The following is a 23,463-nucleotide window of genomic DNA, read 5'->3' as shown; positions in this document are numbered from 1 at the left end:
GGTGTTTTCAGTCTTATGATAATGTCAAGGGGCATTAGGAGGCTTGTGATGAGGCCAAGGGGCGTTACGTTAATACACAGCATAATATGATTTAAAACCTCCCCTCAATGTGCTTATTATGATTAATTTATGAGGAAGATCAAAATCTACGCTTTTTATACCAAAATAAACCAAAAATAAGATTAACAATATTCCCGGTAGTTAAAAACTGCATTGTTATAATAATCTATTGCTGCTCCAATATCACACCATCTCTATCTTCATAGATGTTCTTATCCAGAGCAATCTCACACTGAGAGTGTCGACTCTGAAATGCCAGGGGATAAAGGCCTCCACCAGAAGTGGAGATAATGACGGGATAAGATCTCTACATGTGTCTGGTGTACCAGTGGCTAGTGCTGATTAGTGATCAAGAGAACTGCCCCTTGTTAAGCCCCATGAGAAATGTTCCATCCAAGATGGTGGAAACACTATCCTTGCTCAAAAGATAAAAGACACCACACACTCTTGCCTATGCCAGCTTTATTGAAGCAAACAGTCCCTGCGTTTACATGACGTTTTTAATTCTGAATTAATAATTCAGAATCAAATAGTTCAGTCAAGTTTACTTTGATCTTTCATTTAATTTAAGAATTAAGGGATTGTTTACATTACGTTTTCAAAGCGGAATTAAGCTTTATTCACAAATAAATGGAGTTAATTCTATCATGTAAACATAGCCAATGAAAGAGAGGGAAGACTACAGTATTATTACCACACATTGATGAAGCCTCATACTCCATGAAAAGTCACATCAAAAGCATAAGGTTGACTTCAGAAAGACCCTGCTAATACTACTCTCCACCCCCCCACACACATACTTTTGGTGCTGCAGTACGTCTTCATTTTGAGCTGTGAATTTATTTGTTGGAATTGAGATTCTTCATCATCTCCCTCTAATTGCGCTGGGATGAAGAGAAGTTTCTCCTCTGACGGATTAGTGAACAGAGCAGACAATCAATCCTCCTCTCATGACTTATGTAAAGAGAGGCGAGGAGGACGGGGGGGGGGGAGTTGTAATTATGAGGGAGAGTTTGTGATTATGCAGATCACCCTCGCTCCCGCAACTCAATTGCTTTGTTGACAGAAGAATTGGATTTTCTGCTTGGGGGGAGCCGTGTTATGTAATGCAGGGTACATGTAAGGCTGATTGGGACACACATGGCCAACCCGTGGATGAATGTCTCACTGCTGAATGTGTGTGCAGCCATACAGTCAGTGAACTGTGGCAAAGCTTGTGGGATTTTTTTTTTTAAATTGGATACCTTATTTCCTCAGTTTATAGTCTGGACCTTAATAGTAGCCTGTAATAGTAAAACTTCTGTAGACTTAGTAGGCGTAAATAGAAGCCTCCAGCTTTAAGTAACCTGCTCTAAAACTTTTTTTAAAATAAATAAAACCTTGCCTATTTTAATAGTCGATGTAGGCACAACGGCATGTCTGAAAGTAATCTTGTTGATTATTAAAATGGAAATTCAACACCATTAACATTTCAACAATATTAGCAACTATATATTTTTTTCAAACTTTGTTTATTAAGCAAAATGATCTCAATTTTATTTACTTATTATTATTATTCCTTTTTTTTTATTTTTATTATTTAGTTTATTAGCTACTATACGTACATAGCTGCAACATCTTCTTTAGCACTGCAATTGGGTGTTGTACCCACTTCTTGAACCTGAACCACGGGTATATATGGAGCATGATGGCTCTAGCTCTACTTCTAGTCTTCAGACCAGATGGATATAAGTTTGGTCCCTGCACCAGTCAGAAATAACCGGTGAAGAAGGCATAAACATACAGTATGTAGCACACTTGTTAACATAAGTGGCACTCCTTCTCTCTCACTCATGGCTTAAGTACCCTGAAACATGTAACCCCACATTGGTCCAGTGTGACGGGGCCTTTGTAACTTCCTGCATACAAGCATCAGCCATATAAATGTACTGTAAATGTAAGGTAAAGACCTCACTGTACCTGACTTTATGCTCCCCTATTCAGAGCAAACAATGCGTTTCGCCTCTGTGCATCATCACAGAGCCAAAGAGCAATGCCTGAGCGAACCTGATGACGCACAGAGGCGAAACGCATTGTTCGCTCTGAATAAGGGAGCATAAAGTCAAACAAGTGTGTGCTAAACTTTTTTTTTCCTTTTAAAGTATTGAATACTCCTGTGTTTACTAGAAGCTGTGCATGGATCTTTAAACTTGTGCTCATTGTACTTGCTTTGTGCTGCAGGCGTTTGAGGTGGAGTCCAGCACCAAGGCCAAGGACTTCTGTCAAAACATTGCAGACCGGCTCCTGCTCAAGTCTCCCGAGGGCTTCAGCCTGTTTGTCAAAATCTCTGACAAGGTGAGTGACGGGTGACCGTGACACAGCAACTAGAGGGCTTAAGATTTATGCTTCGGACGCATAGACTCTGCGTCCGTCCGTCTTCTGTCTGTGCGAGTCTACGCCCCCCTCGCAGAGGCTCTGTGCCCGTTGTCGAGCGCCTCGAAAAAATACTAACTATCCGTCGGACCGACGCGGAGGACGCAGACAAAAAGGCGCTATGATTGGTCGTCTCGCTACTTCCTTGTTCTTGTGGCAGCGTAAAGCCGGTAGTTTGTGAGAGCAGAGCTGTATTCTGTTAAAAACTATATGAATGCCTTGTGTGTAAATGTGTACTGTAAATACATCTAGCTACAAGCAAAGTAACACACTTGTAGCACAATGCCTGCGGTTTTACTACCGTAGCTTCCTCCACCATAAACACACATCGGCAGAATCAATTGTCTTTACATAGGCCTGCTTGCATTTTCTGCTCGTAAAAAAGACTGGGTATGTCAAATAATGATACCTGTACATTGCCTTTGCAATTTGTGTGAAAATACCTACCTAACGGGGCTAGAAAGCAACATTGCTTAATAATGACCGCGGTGCTTACAATGTGACGGTAATCTTGTAAATGTGGCTCGCGACGAGACCTCGGACCTCGCAGATCTCGCAGATGCATGAATACAAAGTTGGTTCGTGGCCACTCCCACGCGACTTTTGACGAGCGCAGTTGCAGAAGTCTAATCTGACCTTAAGAGAAAGGAGCGTAGAGCACCAATGAGCCCTTTGGATCCATCTCGAATGCCCCTACACACACACACACACACACACACACACACACACACTGTTGACACAAGCAGGCGAAACAAGCGAAGCCAAGAGGGGTGAAATTCAGTGTTCCATTCTGACAGCTCAGTGGTCATCAGGTTGTCGCAGCAAATCAAATAGAATGAAACATTTATGTATTGTTGATTTGATTGGCCACAGCAGGCGAAATTTGCTTCTCATTTGCATAATATTACACTTGGCTGAAGGTTTTTGCTTCGCATCGCTCCTGTTCCTTACCTTTGCCTCCCTCATAGGAATGAATGGCGAAAGTTGCTTTGCTTGGCCAAATTTGCGTTTATGTGTGTCCCTTGCAGCACAGACACACAGACACAGACACACACACACACACACACACACACACACTATATATATGATGACTGCCCCCTCCATTCCCACTATACGGTATCCCCCTACTTTGACACCCCTGCTGTGACATACTGTATAGCCTCTCCCCATCCCCGGGACACATTAAGTCACCCTTCAGACAAACATATGCTGTGCAGGACAAAATGAAAGCTTCATGAGCTCAATGAAACGTTTCATGAGTGCAGCCTTGGGGAACACACAGACTGTGTTGGATGGGAATGCCAGAACACTAGGCTCCATTAATTGGCACATTGTCACGGCAGATGGGTCTGGATTCGGATGGAGTAAGCAGATTTTCTTTATGAAGTGACAATAATGATGAGTGTGTGAAAAAGGGGAAGGTCGTAAATGTGCTCACAGAGCCTCTCTGCTTTGATTGCAGGTTATCAGTGTACCCGAGGGGGATTTCTTCTTTGACTTTGTCCGGCACCTCACAGACTGGATCAAGAAAGCCAGGCCCACAAAGGATGGTAAAGTCCTATGCTCAGGTTTTTTTCCTCTTTTTTTTACTTGTTACTTGAAATACGGAGACAACACTGAACTGCAGTAAATACAGCTCAAGGTCTGAGGACAAAAGGGCCTGAAAACATTTCTTACTTTTTTGTCCTGGTATAGACTGTCTGCTTTTATATGTCTTTCATACAGGCTTACATAAGCCTTTGACTGTTGTGTCATTATTTGATGTTGCTGAGACTCAGCGCAGCCTTGAAATACCTTGTCCAGGGCCGCTGACAGGTTTGGCTAGGCCCAGGACAAAGTAATCTGAAAGGCCCCCCCACCCAATACATAAAATGTAATGAAGACCCAATTCTGGGCCCCCTTTTTCCCTGGGCCCGGGACAACAGTCCCCTTTGTTCCTGTTGGCTTCCCTGACCTTGGCATACTGAAGGCATACAGCACTGTAGATGCTTACGTAATATGTGCTTTCATATTGCTTTGCTAGCTTGGCACGCCATAGCTGGGTTTTACCTACCTGAAGACTAATATCTATGTTTTTCCCACAGGAATAGTGCCTTCGCTAACCTATCAGGTGTTCTTCATGAAAAAACTTTGGACCAACACGGTTCCAGGCAAAGACTCCTTTGCCGACTCAATCTTTCATTACTATCAGGTGAGCCGATAGCACAGTTGCTTATTTAAGATGCCACACCGTGTGTAGATAGTGCTGGCCTATTTTCTGTCCTTATTTTTACAAATGCATATTAACATAAGGCTACATGGCCCTAGCGTGGCGCTAACAGTGGGGCACTCGCCTACCCTTCCCCGTCTCTCTCTCCTAACTCACTTCCTGTCACCACCTTCCCTGTCCTGTCATATAAAATTAGAAGAAGAAATAAAAAATATTTTAAAAATCCCTTTGGCTACACTAGGACAGAGCACCCGTACCCTGAACTTGTTTTCATAGTGCAACCCTTCATATCGTATGTTGTCAATGTATGCATTGACACAGCAATACCTCAAATGCCTAAAATGTACTGTAAGAAAAAATATCATTCACTCACTCACTCACTCACTCACTCACTCACTCACTCACTCACTCACTCACTCACTCACTCACTCACTCACTCACTCACTCACTCACTCACTCACTCACTCACTCACTCACTCACTCACTCACGTCACAAGAGGTTTTGTACCAGATCTACCTTTCACATCAATGGTAAACATAGAAACTGAAATGTATGTGCAGTAAAGTAATCCCATTTCCCAGTCAGGCATGAGATCCCTACGCCACTAAATAAATGCAATATTTTATTTGTCTGAAGTTTACTTAGAGACTGTTGGCAATAGAGTTGAGTTTGTATTTTCCCTGAAGGACTGAAAATAATTGCTCGTCGTTTGTTTTTGTGTTGTACTGGGAGCCAATGGAGGCCTACATTTTTTTTAACATATGCCCTATCAGAATGATAAAACTAATTCCTTAATTTCCCCCAGGATTAATAAATAAATTATACTCTAAACTATATTTATATACAGTTGTACTGTCTAAGCATTGTTTAAAATAAGAAAATAACATACAGTATACCATTAATTCAATGCTATGTTAATTAGGTGAGCCCAGTGTCTCTATATATAACTATATCAGTGAAGCTTTCATCTGCAACACCTCATAGTGTATGGAATGTTTTGAACCTTCCTTTCAGGAACTTCCAAAGTATCTCCGTGGTTACCACAAATGCTCTCGTGAGGAGGTCTTCCAGTTGGGAGCGCTGATCTACCGAGTGAAATTTGAGGATGACAAATCCCATTTCCCCAACATTCCCAAGATGCTCAAGGAATTAATCCCACAGGACTTGATCCGGCAACTGTCTCCTGATGACTGGAAGAGGGTAACCAGACTTCTTTTGTGTATCTCTCGTGCATTTGTTACATTTGTTTGTGCATTTATCTGTCCTTTAATTCATAAACTTGATCGTGATTGGCTGATTCAGCATTCCGCGCGGTTAAAATCAAGAACAAACACTGTGTGTGATGTCATATGTAAAATTCTAAATCATAGCCGAATCTACCAGTTTTTACAATTGTTTCTTGAGCATTATACTGTACTTATCGTATGGCTTCTTTGACATCTATTGCCTCTTTTCCACTGCCGGTTTTCTGGTAGGCCAACAGCTTGACACAGCGAGACTCGTCTGCCACTTGTTGCTTTTCAATAGGGCATGACACAGCTCAATCGAAGAGCAAAAAGTGGCACCCGAGTCGTGCTGTGTTGAGCTGTAGGCCTACCAGAAAACCAGCAGTGGAAAAGAGGCATATGTGGAGCATTGGAGTGGTCTTCAAAGGGCTGTCTCTCAGCTTGTCTTGTGTTCTTGTTGTCTGTGTAGTCTGTTGTAGCCTACTTCAACAAACAGGCCGGCAAGTCCAGAGAGGAGGCCAAGCTCATGTTCCTCAAGATCATTTTCAAGTGGGCAACGTTCGGATCAGCGTTCTTTGAAGTGAAGGTGATGTTATGAACTTGACAATCAACATGATTTACAACTTTTCTTTCATCTAGTGTAAATGTTACTCAGGCAGCTCTGTTACACACCATCAGTTATTAAGTCATAGATTTCTATGTATACGTTGCAAGTAATTATAATGCACACTATAATTTGTTAGAAATGCACTCATAATGCGCTATAGATATGGTCTTCATAGATAGTGTTACCCAATATTCTATATTGTACCACATTTTATCAGAAGTGTTTGTGAAGAACTTTGTTAAAGTGGTTCATTGAGCCAGTTGGATGCATTTACGGCTGCTATATAGTGTGCTCCATAAAGCTGCAGTAAAAAATCAATCGGAGCCGAACGACTAGAAAGGCTCTTTCCAGTCCCGGCTGGAGCTCTGAGCCAAAGAGAGCAGTACAGGACAGGACATGATCCCGTCTCACTTCAACTTAATCTCATTTTTCTTTTTTTAATGTATTTTTGGGGGCCTTTTGGCCTGTATTATTACAGGACAGTGTGAGAGTAGACAGGAAATGACTGGGAGATTGGGATGGGACAGGGTCGGGAAATGACCTCGGCCGGACTCAAACCGGGGTCCCCGTTGGCAATGTAAGCCCAAATGTGGAGGTTTTAGCACTCTGCGCCTCTCACTTCAACTTAATCTCATTTCAAAACCTTTTATGGTCCTCACAGCAAACCACTGAACCCAACTACCCAGAGATCCTGCTCATAGCCATCAACAAGCATGGAGTCAGCCTGATTGACCCCAAGACCAAGGTGTGTGTGTGTGTGTGTGTGTGTGTGTGTGTGTGTGTGTGTGTGTGTGTGTGTGTGTGTGTGTGTGTGTGTGTGTGTGTGTGTGTGTGTGTGTGTGTGTGTATGTGTGTGTGTGTGTGTGTGTGTGTGTGTGTGTGTGCGTGCGTGCGTGCGTGCGTGCGTGCGTGCGTGCGTGCGTGCGTGCGTGCGTGCAAGAGCAAGATTGCTTGTTAGGAGTGATCTTGAATATTTTGTGATTGGTGTGAATACATAAAATGTATCTGCATGTGGAATGATAACGTGAAATATGAAGTGAAAAAGCATTACATTATGTACCTTGCCTTACATTTAGCAGAAGCTTTATATAAAGTGAATTATATAATCAACACCACACAATGAGTGTGGAGAGTACAGAATACCCAGGCATAATGAGGATAGTGCAGATGATTAAGGGTTAGATTGTTATGAAAGGAAGTGAACTGAATATGGAGAGAGATGACCCTAGTCTTGTACAGCAGCAACTGATCCCTTGTTCCACCTCTGGGGGACAAAAATGGAGAACTGTTTGAACTGGGATTGATTTGTGCATGCAGAGGGCAAGGCTAGGCAGCTTGTGGGGGAACAAAACATCCTGGAAGATGTACTGTACTCTACAGCAAGGCTTTAGTAGCCTATAGCTTTCTCATAAGCAGGGGCAGTCAATCATCTCCATAGGTCATTCAGCTTACAAACACATGAATAAAGCTCAGTCTTCTCCAGCAGACACATTATTGTTGTTATTATTATTATTAATAATAATGGTAGTTATGATAATAATATTAATACTTTCGTTTTAAACACCCAAGGATGCTTAACAAGGTATCAGTGTAGGAATGTGTGCATGTGTGTGCGTGATTGCTTGCATGTGCTCGTGGAGCTAGCAGCCATAAGCCTCCACGTCTGACGGAAAGCTGACGATGTTTACCTTGTGCTTGCACCTCTTCCAGGACATCCTAGTGACACACCCTTTCACCAAGATCTCCAACTGGAGCAGTGGGAACACCTACTTCCACATCACCATTGGCAACCTGGTGCGAGGCAGCAAGCTACTATGCGAGACCTCACTGGTGAGACAGATGGTTGATTCATTGTCAGCGTCTAACGTCTGGGTTACTATTGTAACACCGGTTCACTGAGTAGGGAGTAGGGACCTATTACTAGTGGGAAACCAGGGGTGCGTTTCTCGACAGTGCAATGCTAAGTAAGTTAATAACTTACTTGGTTGCAATGCAATTTCCCATAGGCATTCAACTAAGTAGCAACAATGCTTTCGAGAAACGGGGTGTGCTGGTCAGCTGTGCCACTAGAAACAGGTGGCAGTTCCTGTGATAGGGAACGCCTGGGTAACTATTGTAACACCAGTTCCCTGAGTAGGGATCTGACCTATTACTAGTGGCACAGCCGATGGGGTTTTCCATTAGTAACAGGTCGCAGTTCTTGTGATAGCGAACTTGGTTTCCATTTGCCCAGCAACAGTGTTGATCTAATTGAGCAAAGCACTGTGGCAATTAGACTAGATTTCCAGGACAGCTTTCTATGTGTTTCTATGTGATTGTTGGCATGTACATTTATGTCAATATGTAAATCTGGTTTATACTGTATTTGATTGTGTGTGTGCACGCAGATCAGTATACTAGCCTTTATTTGTGTACGGTGCATGTGTGAGAGGACAGTATAGTACATACAAGTTCAGTGTATGTGTATAACTGTGCTTATATACTGTATGTACATATTAGGGTGCATCAAGTGCCCCCTATGAAACAATATTGCTTTGGCCCTATAGTAAAAATGTTCTACACCCAGTAAAAACACACTGTGTAAAATATTTTGAAATTTGCATGAAGTCTACGGGGGCCACCAGACCCATGAAAATAGAAAATAATGGTGATAGTCAAAATCTTGGAATAGAAATGGCTATTTCGGTGCATAAAGCTACCCAATAAAAACATATAGCCTCAGCTGTGTGATAAAAAATTCTATGCACAGTAAAATCACTCTGTGTACAATATGTTGAAATTTAGATGAATTCTACTGGGTCCACCAGGCCCATGAAAATACAAAACAATTGTGATAGTGATGGGCAACCTGCATTCCAAAGCTGAAATCCAGTGCCACATATTCCAAATGACCTTTTTACCTTTGCAATTAGGGCAATTGGACAGGGAAACCCAGGTAATTTGAAATCTGTGGCACCGGATTGTAGCTTTTGAATCCAGAGGTGGACAAACCCTGTGACACATTTGCCACAGCCAATATAATGAACCAGCTGACCCTAATTACCACTTAACCCATTGGTGCCTGAGCCAGTTTTTAGAAAAGGTCCCCAATGCCTGAGGTTTTTTGAGATAAGAAAATTTGGTTGAAAACTCCGATGAAAAATTCAATATCTCAGCCTCTGGAACACATAGGGACATGGGACAAATTGCATTGAAAAGGTAAAATCCTCTGCTGTCACGGGATTATGATCATTCAGCATTAACACTAACACATATTCCTTAAAAAAATCATATCTCATAATCAAATGATTGAAAAAAATGTCATGTGCTTTCAGGATAATGCTTGATGCTGCTATTTATTATAGGCTATTTATTGCTACTGTTACAATAGCCGACTATAACTAAATCATAATAATCATTATTATTATAATTATTAGGCAGTCATTTCTGCCATAAATCAGGGGACATTTGTCTGATACAGCCACTTCCTCTCCCACCGGCGACTATGGCCGTTTTATTCCTCCAAACGTTATGCAGAGACCGATGAGCTATTTCATATCATATTTTGAGACGGGGCTCCACTTTGAGCTGGATGTGTGGCCGCGCGTCTATAATCCGCATGTCTACCGTTGTCTGCCTCACCAATAGGCTATCACCATATCCGAAAGTTCTTCAGTGAAAATATTCTGAAATAGGCCTATCTAAAGGACGTGCTTCCTCTGATATTGGCAACTTCGCCAATTGCCCCGAGTGTCGGAGTGAACTTTTGGTAATGTCGGGGGCGAAATCTAGTTGACTGTCTATTTGGAAGCCACTCGCCCCCACCTCTTCATGCGGCGGCCGCGGCAAATCACACTCCTGCTCTCTATCTAAAGGGTCTTCAATCATATTTCCTTTCCTCGATCGAAATCTGTTCATTACCTTTCAACTGAACGTCACGTTTGCTGTAACAGCATGTCTCGCGAACCACAGCCTTTTTTTTTTACCTGTGTGAAATGACTAAACAATCCACGTCTGCAGAAGCGAGCATGGTTGATTTCGTTTGACATTTTTGTCGACAAATCAAACTTTTTTGCCACCACATGATCTTTAAAAAATCGAGAACACCCACCTCTTGTGTATTTGAACAAAACATTATGGATTGCATCGCCCATGCGTCTTGAAAATATTGACAAATCAATAATGTTGCGTAACGCAACAACCGGCATCAGGGCCAATGTTGCGTAACGCAACATCCGGCGTCAATGGGTTAAGCCAGGTTGATGAGGTAATTAGTGAAAACACCTGTATTGGGAGCACAAACCGAAGGAATATCTAAGCAGGGTGTGTATTCAGTCAATCCACTTACACAAACTTCACTCTCGGGACAGACTGATGGTCAAACTGCTATATTCAGGCAAAATTGCTGTTTTGCAACATAATATCAATTCCATGCTGCCTTGGACCACTGCTAGTATCAAGAATGAGATTGCAAAGCTGTATGACTGTTATATTTGTGTGTTTCACCTGTGGGCCTACAATTCATGGAGGAACATCTGTACTAAAGCTGTGAATGCTCCTTGGAATGACTAGGCTACAAGGCAGTCAATACAACTGCATCGAAGAGTGCCATTACTTCTTTATCCCATCGCCTGCGGTAGTATTTCACTTTACTCCATCAGATTAGTACCATAACTGACCCGAGAGGCCCTTGGAAATGAACTCTGGACCTGGTGATACCCATGACATACCTAGAATTCACTTTACAGGTTTTGGGAAGCCACTCTTTCCAACATCACATACAGTTGTATTGACTGTACTCTATTGACCTACTGCAGAGATTTCTTGAAAAAACACAAGTCATTCCAAGGACCATTCACAGCTTTAGTACAAATGTTCCACCAGGAATTGTAGGCCCACAGGTGAAACACACAAATACAACAGTCATACAGCTTTGCAATCTCTAGCTTGATACTAGCAGTGGCTCAGCTGGTTCATTATATTGGCTATATTTGGAATATGTGGCACTGGAGTTCAGCTTTGGAATCCAGGTTGCCCATCACTATCACCATTATTTTGTATTTTCATGGGCCTGGTGGACCCAGTAGAATTCATCTAAATTTCAACATATTTCACACAGAGTGATTTTAAAAGAAAGAAAGAAAGCCCATTGGGAAACTCCAACTCCCATTGTCATTGTGACACAGCACTCCACAGCACACAAGTGAACACTGCACACTGCACACAACGAAATTGCATTTATGCCTCACCCGTGCAAGGGGGCAGCCCTCAGTGGCGCCCCATGGGGAGCAGTGCGGTGGGACGGTACCATGCTCAGGGTACCTCAGTCATGGAGGAGGATGGGGGAGAGCACTGGTTGATTACTCCCCCCACCAACCTGGCGGGTCGGGGGTCGAACCGGCAACCTCTGGGATGCAAGTCTGACGCCCTAACCGCTCACCCATGACTGCCCATAGAACATTTTTTTCATACAGCTGAGGCAATATGTTTTTATTTGGTAGCTTGATGCACCGAAATGTCCATTTCTATTCCAAGATTTTGACTATCACCATTATTTTCTACTTTTATGGGGCTGGTGGCCCCGGTAGACTTCATCCAAATTTCAAAATATTTTACACAGTGTGTTTTTACTGGGTGTAGAACATTTTTACTATAGGGCCAAGGCAATATTGTTTCATAGGGGGCATTTGATGCACCCTAGTACATATGTGTATGGATGTGTGTGCCTTTCTTTATCCATCTGATAGTATACGTACTGTATGTGCTTGTGAATGCATATCTCAACGTAATCAGGGACTCTTCCTTATATCCTTATCCTTATTTATCCGCAGGGCTACAAGATGGACGACCTCTTGACCTCCTACATCAGCCAGATGCTGACCACCATGAGCAAGCAGCGCAGCTCGCGGTCCCAGACCAAGTGAACGTCTTACTGGCAGGAGGCTGCCGAGCTGCTGCGACTGCTGAGGCCCCTGGGCCACCCCTGCAGCTGGGGCCGCGCCTTCCCCTCGCACCTCTGGAGGATGAGCCGCAGCCCCTCCCACAGTCCCTCCTCCCACAGCGCCGCCTCCTCCACAGGAGGCTCCTCCTCCCTCCTCTCTCAAGACCTGTCCGGCGGTGATGGTGATGATGGCGCATCCTCGTCCTGTCCCTCTGGCTACGACGTTACCCGGCTCTGAGTTGTGGCAAAGAAGCCCCCGCTGTAGTCTCTTCAACACAATAACGCAGGCTGCCATCTCTCTCTTCCACTCCCCAACCCCCTCCCACAGCTCCGCCTTCTCCACCGGAGGCTCCCCCTCCTCCTCCCTCCTCTCCCAAGACTTGTCCAGCTGCAGTGGAGGGGGACAGGAGGGCGGTGATGATTGTGCATCCTCGTCATGTCCCTCCGGCTACGACGTTACCCGGCTCTGAGTTGTGGCGCCGCAGTAGTCCCTTCAACACAATAATGCAGGGTTATCACTCGGCTGCCATCTCTATGCCCCTCCCACGACTCCGCCTCCTTCTCCACCGGAGGCTCCCCCTCCTCCTCACTCCTCTCCCAAGACCTGTACAGCTGCAGTGGAGGGGGACAGGAGGGCGGTGATGGTGATGGTGATGGTAGTGATGGCGCATCCTCGTCATGTCCCTCCTGCTACGATGTTACCCGGCTCTGAGTTGTTGTGGCAAAGCAGCCGCCGCAGGAGTCGCAGGGTTATTATCACTGGGCTGCCATCTCTCTCTCCTCCACCCTCCCCCTCCCCACTTCCATCTCCGCTCTACTACTACTACTACGACGACTGTTCTTCAGCCTCCTGCCCCCACCAGACGCTTTAGCTGAGTGACTTTGTAAGATGAGATATGAAATATGAATGAAGTGATATGAAATGCTTGACTCTGCCTCAGTTTGCTGCCGGGGCAGGGGACATCCGTCCGACACTTTTTGCCCTGATCAGAAGGGGGCAGAAGAGGATTTGGATGTTGGTGTCATTAACTCTCTGAATGAATGAGGCTCTAGGTGAATACATTGTATTGCTTGTTTTTTTATGTCACTGCTCTCCTGTAGATTCCCAGGGTTATGAATGAAATTACATGTAAAAAGTTGTAATATATTGTATTATTTTTATGGGTTTGTTTGATGAATCACTGGTTAAACAGTTGACCTGGGTTTGAAAGAAAAAAAGTGTAGGCTTAAGTATTCTGCTGCCCTGTTAAAAAGCCTTAAAGTACATTTTTACCACATCCGATATGATCATGTTTTTTTTTTTTTTTAATAAGAGATGCAAGCATTGACCTCTACAAGTACTGTATCATTGGATGCAAGTGTTATCAAGTATGAAGTTAAATGTTAACTCGATGAGTGTTGACTTGAATGAGTACATCATACCCTTCTCTTAACAGCAAGGTCCACGTTCTGGGAGTGTTTCACCCTTTCTGGGTCAAGAGGATTTTCAGCACCCCTTTTGCCAGACCTCCTGATGGCCTTACTTTGAAAATGGCATCCTCTCCCATGCTAGTAATGACATGCTCCTCTGAAGGACAAATGACTAATATCAAATAAAAGGGCATTTCTGCACACTCTCTCCTGTTTTCGTTCACTGGGTAGTAAAAAAAAAAAAAGTTAAAGGCAATGTGCAAACAAGAACAATAGGAAAAGTTTGGAGGGCTATGGCGTTTTTGGTTGGTAGTCCGAAGGTGCTCTTTGGTCAAAAAATAGGATGCAAAAGAAACGAAGTATCCAAGGCGCTCTTCCCAAAAAAGTTAAAATAGCTTTATTAAAAGGCTAAATCATTGCAGAAACGTTAAAAACGCCAACATGTTTCGGCCAAGGAGTGGCCTTCATCAGGGCAGAGTCAATGAATGAATGTGCAAACATTTAATTTTATTTTGTATTCTTATGACCCCTCTTTGTCCAGCACCTACTGTATGCTTTTGATATGCACACCCACTTCAAGGACTTATGACTACTCAGTCACTGGGAAGGACAAGACCGTACAGAAGACAGCTGAGGAGAGTGGGCTTCATGGTATTCTAAGATCTGAAAGTCCTATGCACAGGTTCCAGGTGCTGGTGAAGTGCAGTCATCAGTAATCCAAAGTAAACAAGAAGGATCACCGTCCACTGGTGGACTGACAAAGCCTGACGAAGCGCAAAGCGTTATTCGCCTAACAATTTAAAAAAGCAGCAAAATCGGCCCTGCCATGGCCAACCGGTAGGGCACTCGCCTGGCATTCGGCCGACCCAGGTTCGATACCCTTCCCCGTCTCTCTCCCAATTCTCTACCTGTCCACCTCTCACACTGTCCTATCAAATAAAGTCGAAAAAGACGGAAAAAAGCAGCAAAATCAAGTCCACCAGTGTGCAGTGATCCTTCTTGTTTACTTTGGGTTTCATGGTATACTCAGGCCAGCAGCACCTGTAGGGAGCCCTGTGCATATTATGGCCAGGGCCTCTCACAACCTTGGATATAATGCTCTCAAAAGGCCCACACTCCAGTACATACAGTCTAATGGGGACCCAATCCTGGGGCTCCCATTTCTCTGTGCCTGAGACTACTGACCTGTTTGTCCCTGCCAGCTGGCCCAATTATGGCTGTTGCTTTTAGCTTTTTACCTGGAGGGGTATTGCAATGACCTCGTCAGTCTGTCTGTGTTGGTCTACCCATGTTTTTTTCTCTCTGTGGTCTGAAGGGGGCATCAAACACATCACCTACATCTACTGTTGGCCGGGGGTCCAGTTTGACATCTCTTTGATTTCTCTTGATTTATTCTCTACAGAGGTGCCCTATCCATTCCAGCACAAAGTACCATATACCCGCATGGCATACTATAGTTTTTTTTTAATGTTTTAATGAGGTATTACGCATGTATTATAATCTGGTAGCTACATTTTTTCACATATGGCCTTTGTCTGCGCCAGTTCCTTTTATTCTGCTTCAGTAGATGCCCAATGTTAACAATTATTTAATGTAGTTAAGTTGTAACTTATTTTGATAAAGGCATGACAAAGTGGAAGTAAACCTGTTTTACTGTATATTATGCCTGTATATTGAAAAAGTCCCTTGTTGAAACATGCAGTTGCACTGGATCACTGCAGTCAATTGTACTGTTCAACAAACAGAGGCAAAACAGGAACTTGATTTCAAGATGAAGCGGAGAACACGACCTAGCGATGCTGTCCCAAATACTGTCCAAGTTATGAAACACTTTAGGGCTGTGATGATATTGAATCAAATCATGATTAATCATGATACGCAGTCACAATATAGAATCGCGATGCAAGAGCTCAGTATCGTGATGGGTGCTTTCAAAGTTCTGTTACCCTGTAGTCCATAAAACAACCACATATGTGATGTGATGTGATGTAATGGTGCTTCCAAGTTTCAAATCATCATCATTATTATTTTGAAACTTTATTATTAGCCTTTTGCAAACTATTCTACGTATAAACTATCACAGTTTTTATTTAAATTTTAATTGTATAATGATGGCAAAGGTGAAAAAGAAAATGATTGAAGTAAATATTGCAATGCATCGCAGAAATAATACATGTACCGTGATAGTATCGCATAGTGTAATGCGCATCGTGATGCCTGTCGAGTCGTGAACCCCATGGGTGCCGCGAGGGGGGGTAAGGTGTTACAGATTCTAAGGGCCCGACAGCTCTGACAGGGCCCTGGAAGGATGCTGATAACATAATTTGTCATTTTGGGGGCCCAAAATTTGAATCTTTCATGGGGCCCAAATTTTTTATCAGCGCCCCTGGTGAACCCCTTGCCAATACCCACCCTAAAACACTTGATATCACAGGGGCCGTTATGTGATGATCACTGGCCACATTTACATGAGGTTTTTAATTCAGAAATAATAATTCAAAATGAAATAGTTTCGCTGAGTTTACATTGAACTTTCATGTAACTAGAATTGTGTTTACATGACATTTTCAAGTGTTTACATGATGTTTTTGGAATTAACCCCTTAATGCACGCCGTACCTCCTGAGGCACACAGTAATAGACATTGAAAGTTAACTACTATAGTACTACACTACTATGACAGTGCACGGGGCCTTTAGTTATACATCACGACTTGGTCATTGCCATTCTGGTAACAGATAATTTATAATGCCGTGTCTTAAGGGGTTAAGCTTTATTCAGAATTAAATTGAGTCCATTCTCAATGAAATGTCTCATGTAAACGAGGCCACTGTCAAATACCTTGGATCTAAATATCTTGAAATAAAGACAGTACTTATCAGCAACACCTTCTACTGCTATTGTCACTTAGGAGAGAAAAATAATCAGTAACCCTTTCTCTGAAGACTATGTCTATAGCACATCATCAGCACAATTATAACACATTATACAGAAATATGTCTAACCTGTTTTGAAACTAAATACATAGACTACAGTAAATGACACAGACACGGTATAGCTTTAGAGATTTTTTTAAACATTTACATAACATTTATAGTCATAAAAGAGTACAGTAAAATAACAGACAGATTAAATAAATAAAATCAATATGGCCATTACATTTTTCCATAATGCTACAGAATCTTTAGATTTTGCTGGAGCTGTTTTGATGGCAGTATGGGTCATGGGCCATGGGCATACAGTAATGACACTAACAAACATAAACAATGTATCAAATTCATTTTTCATTTAGCAGCTTATATGAGAAAGTGCCTCAGGTGCAGAGAGAGAGAATATTACTGTTGGTTCACAAGCACTGAACTAAACATACGCACAGATGCCACACACATACACAAACAAGCACGCGCACACGCACACACACATACATACACTAAACTTGGCTACTGTTTGCTAACTTGAAGAACAACAGCGGCCATGTTGTTAGAGAGGAAAACCTGCTGTTTCTCTGTGCAATCTTCTTCCTAGAACTGTGGACATCACTGAAGTAGTGAACATTACGCAAACATTGCAAATGCCATTCCATTTTGGGCAACACCTCAATGCCTACATGTACATCATCACACCAGGTGAACCTACAGTATGTACAAATGACTTTCCTTTCTGTAGATGAGTAGCCTTCCTTTGTGTGACACACTTCAACATCCTGATTGTCTTATTGTATAACTGAATGCTTCAATCAAGCAGACTGCTTGTGGTGGATCTGCTTCATCTGATCCCAGGCAACATTCTGAGGACACTGTCAAAGTTACAATGTTCTTCAAAGAACCCTCACTTCCTCTAAAGGTTCTCTAATGGCTCTTTTCCAATGCCAGTTTTTCGGTAAGCCTAAAGCTGGACACAGCGCGACTCTGCCCCCACTATTTGATTTATAATTGAGCTGTGTCATGCCCAATCGAAAAGCAAAAAGTGTCGGCCGAGGAGCGCTTTGTCGAGCTGTAGAACTACCAGAAAACCGTCAGTGGAAAAGAGCCATTAGTGAACGTTGTGGTGTGTAGAAGAACCCCAGGGTTCTCTTTAGGAGCTTCTCCATAGTGGCAAACTGAGGAACCAATAAAAAGATCCCCAAAGGGTTCTATATGGAATCTTGGGGTGGTTCCAAGAACGTTTGGGTTCTTCAGGAAATGTTTAGCCTGTTCTTAGCGTATTGACCAGATTTACAGATGGCGCTCTGGACCTAGGCCTGAACCTGGCTCTCGCCAGATTTGTGTAGTTCTGCACAGCCCCACCCCCAGGGTGAGTCCACCAAGCCAAGCTTTGCAGAATTGCACACCTGGCAAGAAGCTGTGTGGACCAATTACAAATCCGCATGGACATATTCTACAATAATTACGAACATTCTAGAACACACAGCAGAGTTGTTTTCCCTTCACACAGGGCTCAGGGTTGTCTCTGAAGTATCTCTCCGTAATATGGCACTTGTATGCTGCAGCTCCCTCATAAAGGGCCAAAACATTAAGAACGCGACAAAACCCCCATTTCAGTTTTGGCAACAGTTATCACTCTCGCATGACATGACATGACAGATATGATCAGATACAATCAAAAGCAGCAAGAAGCCCCTGGGTGTGCTGCGCTTGCATTAGCTAGCATGCTAAGGAAATGGCAGCACTTGCTAAAAGTACATTCACAAAAGAGATGAATCATTAACGTCATCATTGATGAAAGCCATATTTTCTCCAGGAAAAACCTGGTCACCAGTGAAAACATGGTGTCCGTTCATTCAGTCATGTGTAAAATATAACAAGCATATACATTTGATGATGTGTATGTATTTAGAAACAAAAATATATATACTTTTTTTCAGGACTTCTTTCACGATCCTCATGTTCTTCGGTCCACTGGTCATGAAACGTTATCACAGGCCAATACCACTTCTGCCCACTAGGGGCTCTGTGACGGAACGAATCCACCTGCCTTTGACAGTTTTTTTTTAATCAGAGAGCCTTATGTTACAAATAAAAGTTCACTTTGGGCTTTCAGGAACAGTGTCCTTTCACTTGTCAGTCCAGTCCAAGTCCTCAGTCAAATACCACACTCCAGCATCTTGTTTCAAAACACAGTAGTGCTCACAGTATATGTGCAAGGATATCAGAGGATGTAGAAGTACTTTGGAGGAAATGAGAGAGAGTGAGAAAATCTTAATGGGGGACGGCTTCTCCCTTGTTTTGCTGGTCCACGCCAACAACAACAACAACCCCTCCTCCCACAAGTATGTCCTCTTATCATCTCCTGTAGGAGCGGGAAAGGATCTGCACATCAGAGCTGCCTGAAGAAGATCTACGATCAAAACATTGCTCCAAATAAATTAAGTCTTTTGCAAGCAGTGTGCAGATCCTGTCCCGTTCCTACACGTGACAGTTTTTTTATTTGGCACCTGCTGATGCTTTTCTGCTGGATGTGCGCGCTTTCCACTACACTCTCTTCTCATCTCCTCCCTTCGGATATCGGAGGATGTAGAAGTACTTTGGAGGAAATGAGAGAGTGAGAATATCGTAATGGGGACGTCCGACTTCCCACGTGTTTTGCTGGTCCACCCCAACAACAACCCCTCCCACACATATGTCCTCTTATCATCTCCTCCCTTCAGACCGCAGGGCCAGGGACAGGGCCAGGGCCAGGGCAGGGACCAGGGCCAGGTTCCTCAGGGATGGTGGGCAGGTTGGGCGTGTTGGGCAGGCTGAGGGCCTCGCCGCGCACACTGACGCTGGACACGGACCACACGTCACTCAGCTCTGCTGGACGACCACAGCAGCAGCAGCAGGAGGAGGCGCAGCAGTAGGAGGAGGTGGAGGAGGAGGAGGAGGAGGAGGAAGAGGTTACGGTACAGACTGAGACACTCAAACATTCAGTCACAGATGTTTGGCAGAGATGGAAGGCGTTGGAGTGAAGACGGATGGATTGGACGGTATTGGGAGGTGGAGTGAGCGAGGTGGGGGAGTGGTGGAGTGGTGGGGCTTAACGGAGGATGTGTCAAACGATGATTCAGCCACCAAGGTTGCAAAGATGGCGGGAATGGGAACTGGAGAGGGCTGTGAAGGATGGGATGGTGGTGCGGAGTGACGTGAGGGTGGTCTGGAGGAGGAGGAGGAGGAGGAGGAGTGGTGAGGCTTAGAGGGGGGAGTGAGGCTTGGTGAGGGTGGTTGTGGTGGTGTGTTAAACGAGCACAGGGTAGCCATGCATGGGTGGTGGAGAAGAGATGGCGTGCATAGAGAGAGCGGGGTCCAGGGGCAGGGAGACCAGGACGGGGGTGGTCCGCTCAGACAGGATGGGGTTCCAGCGGATACCTATGACCTCACAGTGATCTGAAGCAACACACGCACACACACGCATACACAAAAAAAACACACACACAGGCAGACAGACAGACACACACACTCAGAGACAGACAGACAGACACACACACACGCCGCACACACACAGAGACAGACATGCGCACACACGCAGACAGACAGACAGACACATCCAGACACACAGGCAGACAAGCGCACATACAGACAGACAGTCAGTCAGATAGACAGACACACACACAGCACACTCTTACTGTTGGACGGAATGGCAATGTATCATGGATATGCATCAAGTAGTGCACAGTGCTGCGATTTATACGGCAAAGCAATTAGCAAATTAGCAAGCCAAGAGGATGTGGTGGTGAGCTTGGTGGGTGGGGACTTAAGAGGAAAAGCACACGTGTGAAACGAGGTCTGCCCATTGGTCAGACAGCCCATTAGTCCGACAGCCCATAAGTAAGTCAATACGCCATACAGGAGCATCACACAGCTACTGGGGCAGGCTAGGCTACACGTGGGCACGTCTTTTCAGACAAAAAAAATGCCCTTTCTCACGGTTAGGGTTAGGAATCGTTTTGGTTTGGGCATAGTACTCACTTTCCAGTAAACTTAAAAGTGAATAATTACAAACGTATGATGCTGAAATAATTATATACTGACAGAACATGCCTTTAATGACGGTTAGGGTTAGGGTTTGTTTAAGGTTTGGGCATAGTTTTAGTGTGGTCGGACCAATGGGATGTCTGACTGATGGGCTGTCGGACCAATGGGATGTAACCTGTGAAAGGAGGAAACTCTCCTTCCTTACCTGTCCTGAATTTGCTGTAGGGTCCATTCTCATGCACCTGTCTGCTGCCAGACCAGAAGGGTAAGCCTCTCTCTCGCCACCTGAAAAGAAAGAGCAGAGGAGGAGTGGCGTTAAACAGTGCGCTTGTTGTTTTCCGTTCTGCTTGCTCTTAGGGAAACTCCCTAGAGTGGCCGTCCTCAATCCAGGGCACTCACTCAAAGACGCTCTCGGACTGTGTGTGTGTGTGTGTGTGTGTGTGTGTGTGTGTGTGTGTGTGTGTGTGTGTGTGTGTGTGTGTGTGTGTGTGTGTGTGTGTGTGTGTGTGTGTGTGTGTGTGTGTGTGTGTGTCTGTGTCTGTGTCTGTGTGTCTGTGTGTGTGTGTGCAATATCTAATATCTAATTTTGTGTATGTAGGACTATTTAGGGTGCAAATGGGCAAAAAAACAAAGCATAGTGGTTTCCTAGTGAATACCACTACAAAGTGTGTTGTTAACCCCTTAGAGAGCAGAGCCTATGTTATAACCCTACTGTCACCAAAATTGTAATGTATTACTTAAGGTTATCTGAATTGTCATACGGTAGCAATGTTGTTATGATGTAGTGTTGAGTATTTTCAGCACGTAGTAAAAAGGCCCGCTGGCGACCCCATCTGCAGTGAGAGACTTCTGAAATCAAATAACTCTTACCAGTGGAAAGCAAAGACGAGGATGATGATGACAGTTGACGTGGCATCAGTTAGTATCCACATTAGGCTGTACTCTTCTGGTGTCTGTGGGCAGAGGAGAACATTTGTTTTGAAATGATGGTTGATTAAACATTCCTTATCTAAATTCAATTTATGATGGGCATAGGTTTTTCAGACACATTTGGGAGAAAGCAACCCAATAACTTGCCACTAGGGGTGCTAGACTCATCACTTATCACAGAAAAGCATGCTATAGTTTTTGCAATCCAATAATGTTGCATGAGAAACATCCTTAACCACGATTTTGACCCCCCAACAACAAAGGAGGAAGAGCAAAATCACCCTAATGAAATGAAAATGTTGGTCGTTGTCTTGTATCTGCCTGTGCGCACTCTTCAGTCATGAAAACATTCCCCAATGTTGACCTGATGTCGGTGGCAGCGCCTTTGCCAGCACTACTCACCATGAGGAAGAGTGGGCGCCGCATGTTCTTGAGGATGTGCATGGCATTGGTGGTGACGGACTGAGCCCCAGCACACCAGGCCAGAGAGTAGAGCCACGGCTGACTGACCACATACAGGTTGGTGGAGATGTTCACCGACGCATACTTACTGCAAGGAGATGGGACAAGCATACATTTTTGGTCAGATACACTTTGGAGAAGGAAGATCAGGCATTTTGTGTGTGTGTGACTGATCACATTCAGGTTGGTGGAGATGTTCACATACACGAACTTACTGCAAGGAGATGGGACAAGCATAGAGTTTTGGTAAGATACACTTTGGAGAAGGACAATCAGGCGTTTTTTTTTTTTTACATTATGTTCTAAAATTAAAACTGAACAATGGCTGTGATTAAAGTGGATGAAGTGTGCAGGAGATGAAGTGTGCAGCATAGCTCTAGGGACAATGACAAGCGTTTTTGGTGAGATACACATAACACTGCATCATTTTTATTCCAAGATTTAATCTTTTTTTTTTAAATCGTTATACTTCAGAGTAGATGAAAGTGGTATACTTCCTATGGACAAACTGGGTGCAATATGGCCATTATTGTTCTAAAATCAAAGCAAATGAGAGCACAACACAAAAAGAAATACCTCTATCCCAGGTATTTTACCTTTTATTGACACTCAAAAATATAGCACTTCTTTCATGGCTTCGGTCAACACAAAACCTTCAAAAACCTTACGATTACTCTATGCTACCAATGGACAAGGTCATCAATTGTCCATTAGTGTACTGCACCCACCCCACCCCCAACTTCTGACAAACAAATTAATTGTCTTAAAATGCATTCCAAAATACAAGTACATTTCCATAGCCAACACAGCTGTGGATAAATCATTTCACAGACAGAGACCCTCTAGCCCTGAATGTTCTGTCAAGGAAGACAAATGTCTCTGACAAAAGCACAGTATGGGAACTGCAATGAGCAACCGTAGCAATAACACTCCGAAGCTCGCTGTATGCTTTCTCACGTAAGGAGGAAGAGATAATAACATGATGCTTTTTTTTCTCTTCATTTCTTTTTCTCTACATGGAAATGCTCCTGTAGTTCCTGACAGGCTGTTGTGGTGGCAGTGATTGACGTGGTAATTGTTGTTATGCAATCCTGTCAAATCTGTGCTCCGCCACCACTTTATATTTTCTTCTGTTCGTGAGAAGACATTCCTCCCTCCCACTCTCCTCCGTCTCGCTGCTCCATTCATCCATCCATTCTTCACCCACCCCCCCCCCCCCCCATTCATTCCCTTGTCTAGACTGAGCATTCACCCTCTGTCTGTCTTCCATTCAGCAT

General features: G+C 43.9%; 2 protein-coding genes across 7 annotated transcripts in view; one reads left to right on the top strand and one right to left on the bottom strand.

The window, feature by feature from the left end:
- The window catches only part of myo7aa (myosin VIIAa), a 53,594-nt gene extending 39,548 nt beyond the window's left edge, over positions 1–14,046 (top strand). For all 3 annotated transcript variants that reach the window (XM_063205360.1, XM_063205361.1, XM_063205362.1), the window contains 8 exons: positions 2,281–2,394; positions 3,935–4,040; positions 4,557–4,663; positions 5,697–5,882; positions 6,378–6,494; positions 7,177–7,260; positions 8,226–8,345; positions 12,326–14,046. In XM_063205360.1, the coding sequence (XP_063061430.1) occupies positions 2,281–2,394; positions 3,935–4,040; positions 4,557–4,663; positions 5,697–5,882; positions 6,378–6,494; positions 7,177–7,260; positions 8,226–8,345; positions 12,326–12,418 (927 nt within the window). In that variant the 3' untranslated portion in view covers positions 12,419–14,046. The remainder of the gene's footprint in view (positions 1–2,280; positions 2,395–3,934; positions 4,041–4,556; positions 4,664–5,696; positions 5,883–6,377; positions 6,495–7,176; positions 7,261–8,225; positions 8,346–12,325) is intronic.
- Positions 14,047–17,965: 3,919 nt separating this feature from the next.
- Positions 17,966–23,463, bottom strand: part of gdpd4a (glycerophosphodiester phosphodiesterase domain containing 4a) — a 42,327-nt gene continuing 36,829 nt past the window's right edge. For 2 of the 4 annotated variants that reach the window (XM_063205355.1, XM_063205356.1), the window contains exons 14-17: positions 22,127–22,274; positions 21,665–21,747; positions 21,000–21,079; positions 17,966–19,639 (exon numbers count right to left, since the gene is read on the bottom strand). In XM_063205355.1, the coding sequence (XP_063061425.1) occupies positions 19,488–19,639; positions 21,000–21,079; positions 21,665–21,747; positions 22,127–22,274 (463 nt within the window). In that variant the 3' untranslated portion in view covers positions 17,966–19,487. Of the gene's footprint in view, positions 20,207–20,999; positions 21,080–21,664; positions 21,748–22,126; positions 22,275–23,463 lie in introns of all 4 variants that reach the window. The other 2 variants (XM_063205358.1, XM_063205359.1) reach the window with 2 other exon arrangements.

Source organism: Engraulis encrasicolus, chromosome 8, assembly GCF_034702125.1.
Source record: "Engraulis encrasicolus isolate BLACKSEA-1 chromosome 8, IST_EnEncr_1.0, whole genome shotgun sequence".
Lineage (NCBI taxonomy): Eukaryota > Metazoa > Chordata > Actinopteri > Clupeiformes > Engraulidae > Engraulis > Engraulis encrasicolus.
Note: the sequence above shows the minus strand (reverse complement) of the source record. Positions and strands in the feature narration are given on the sequence as shown.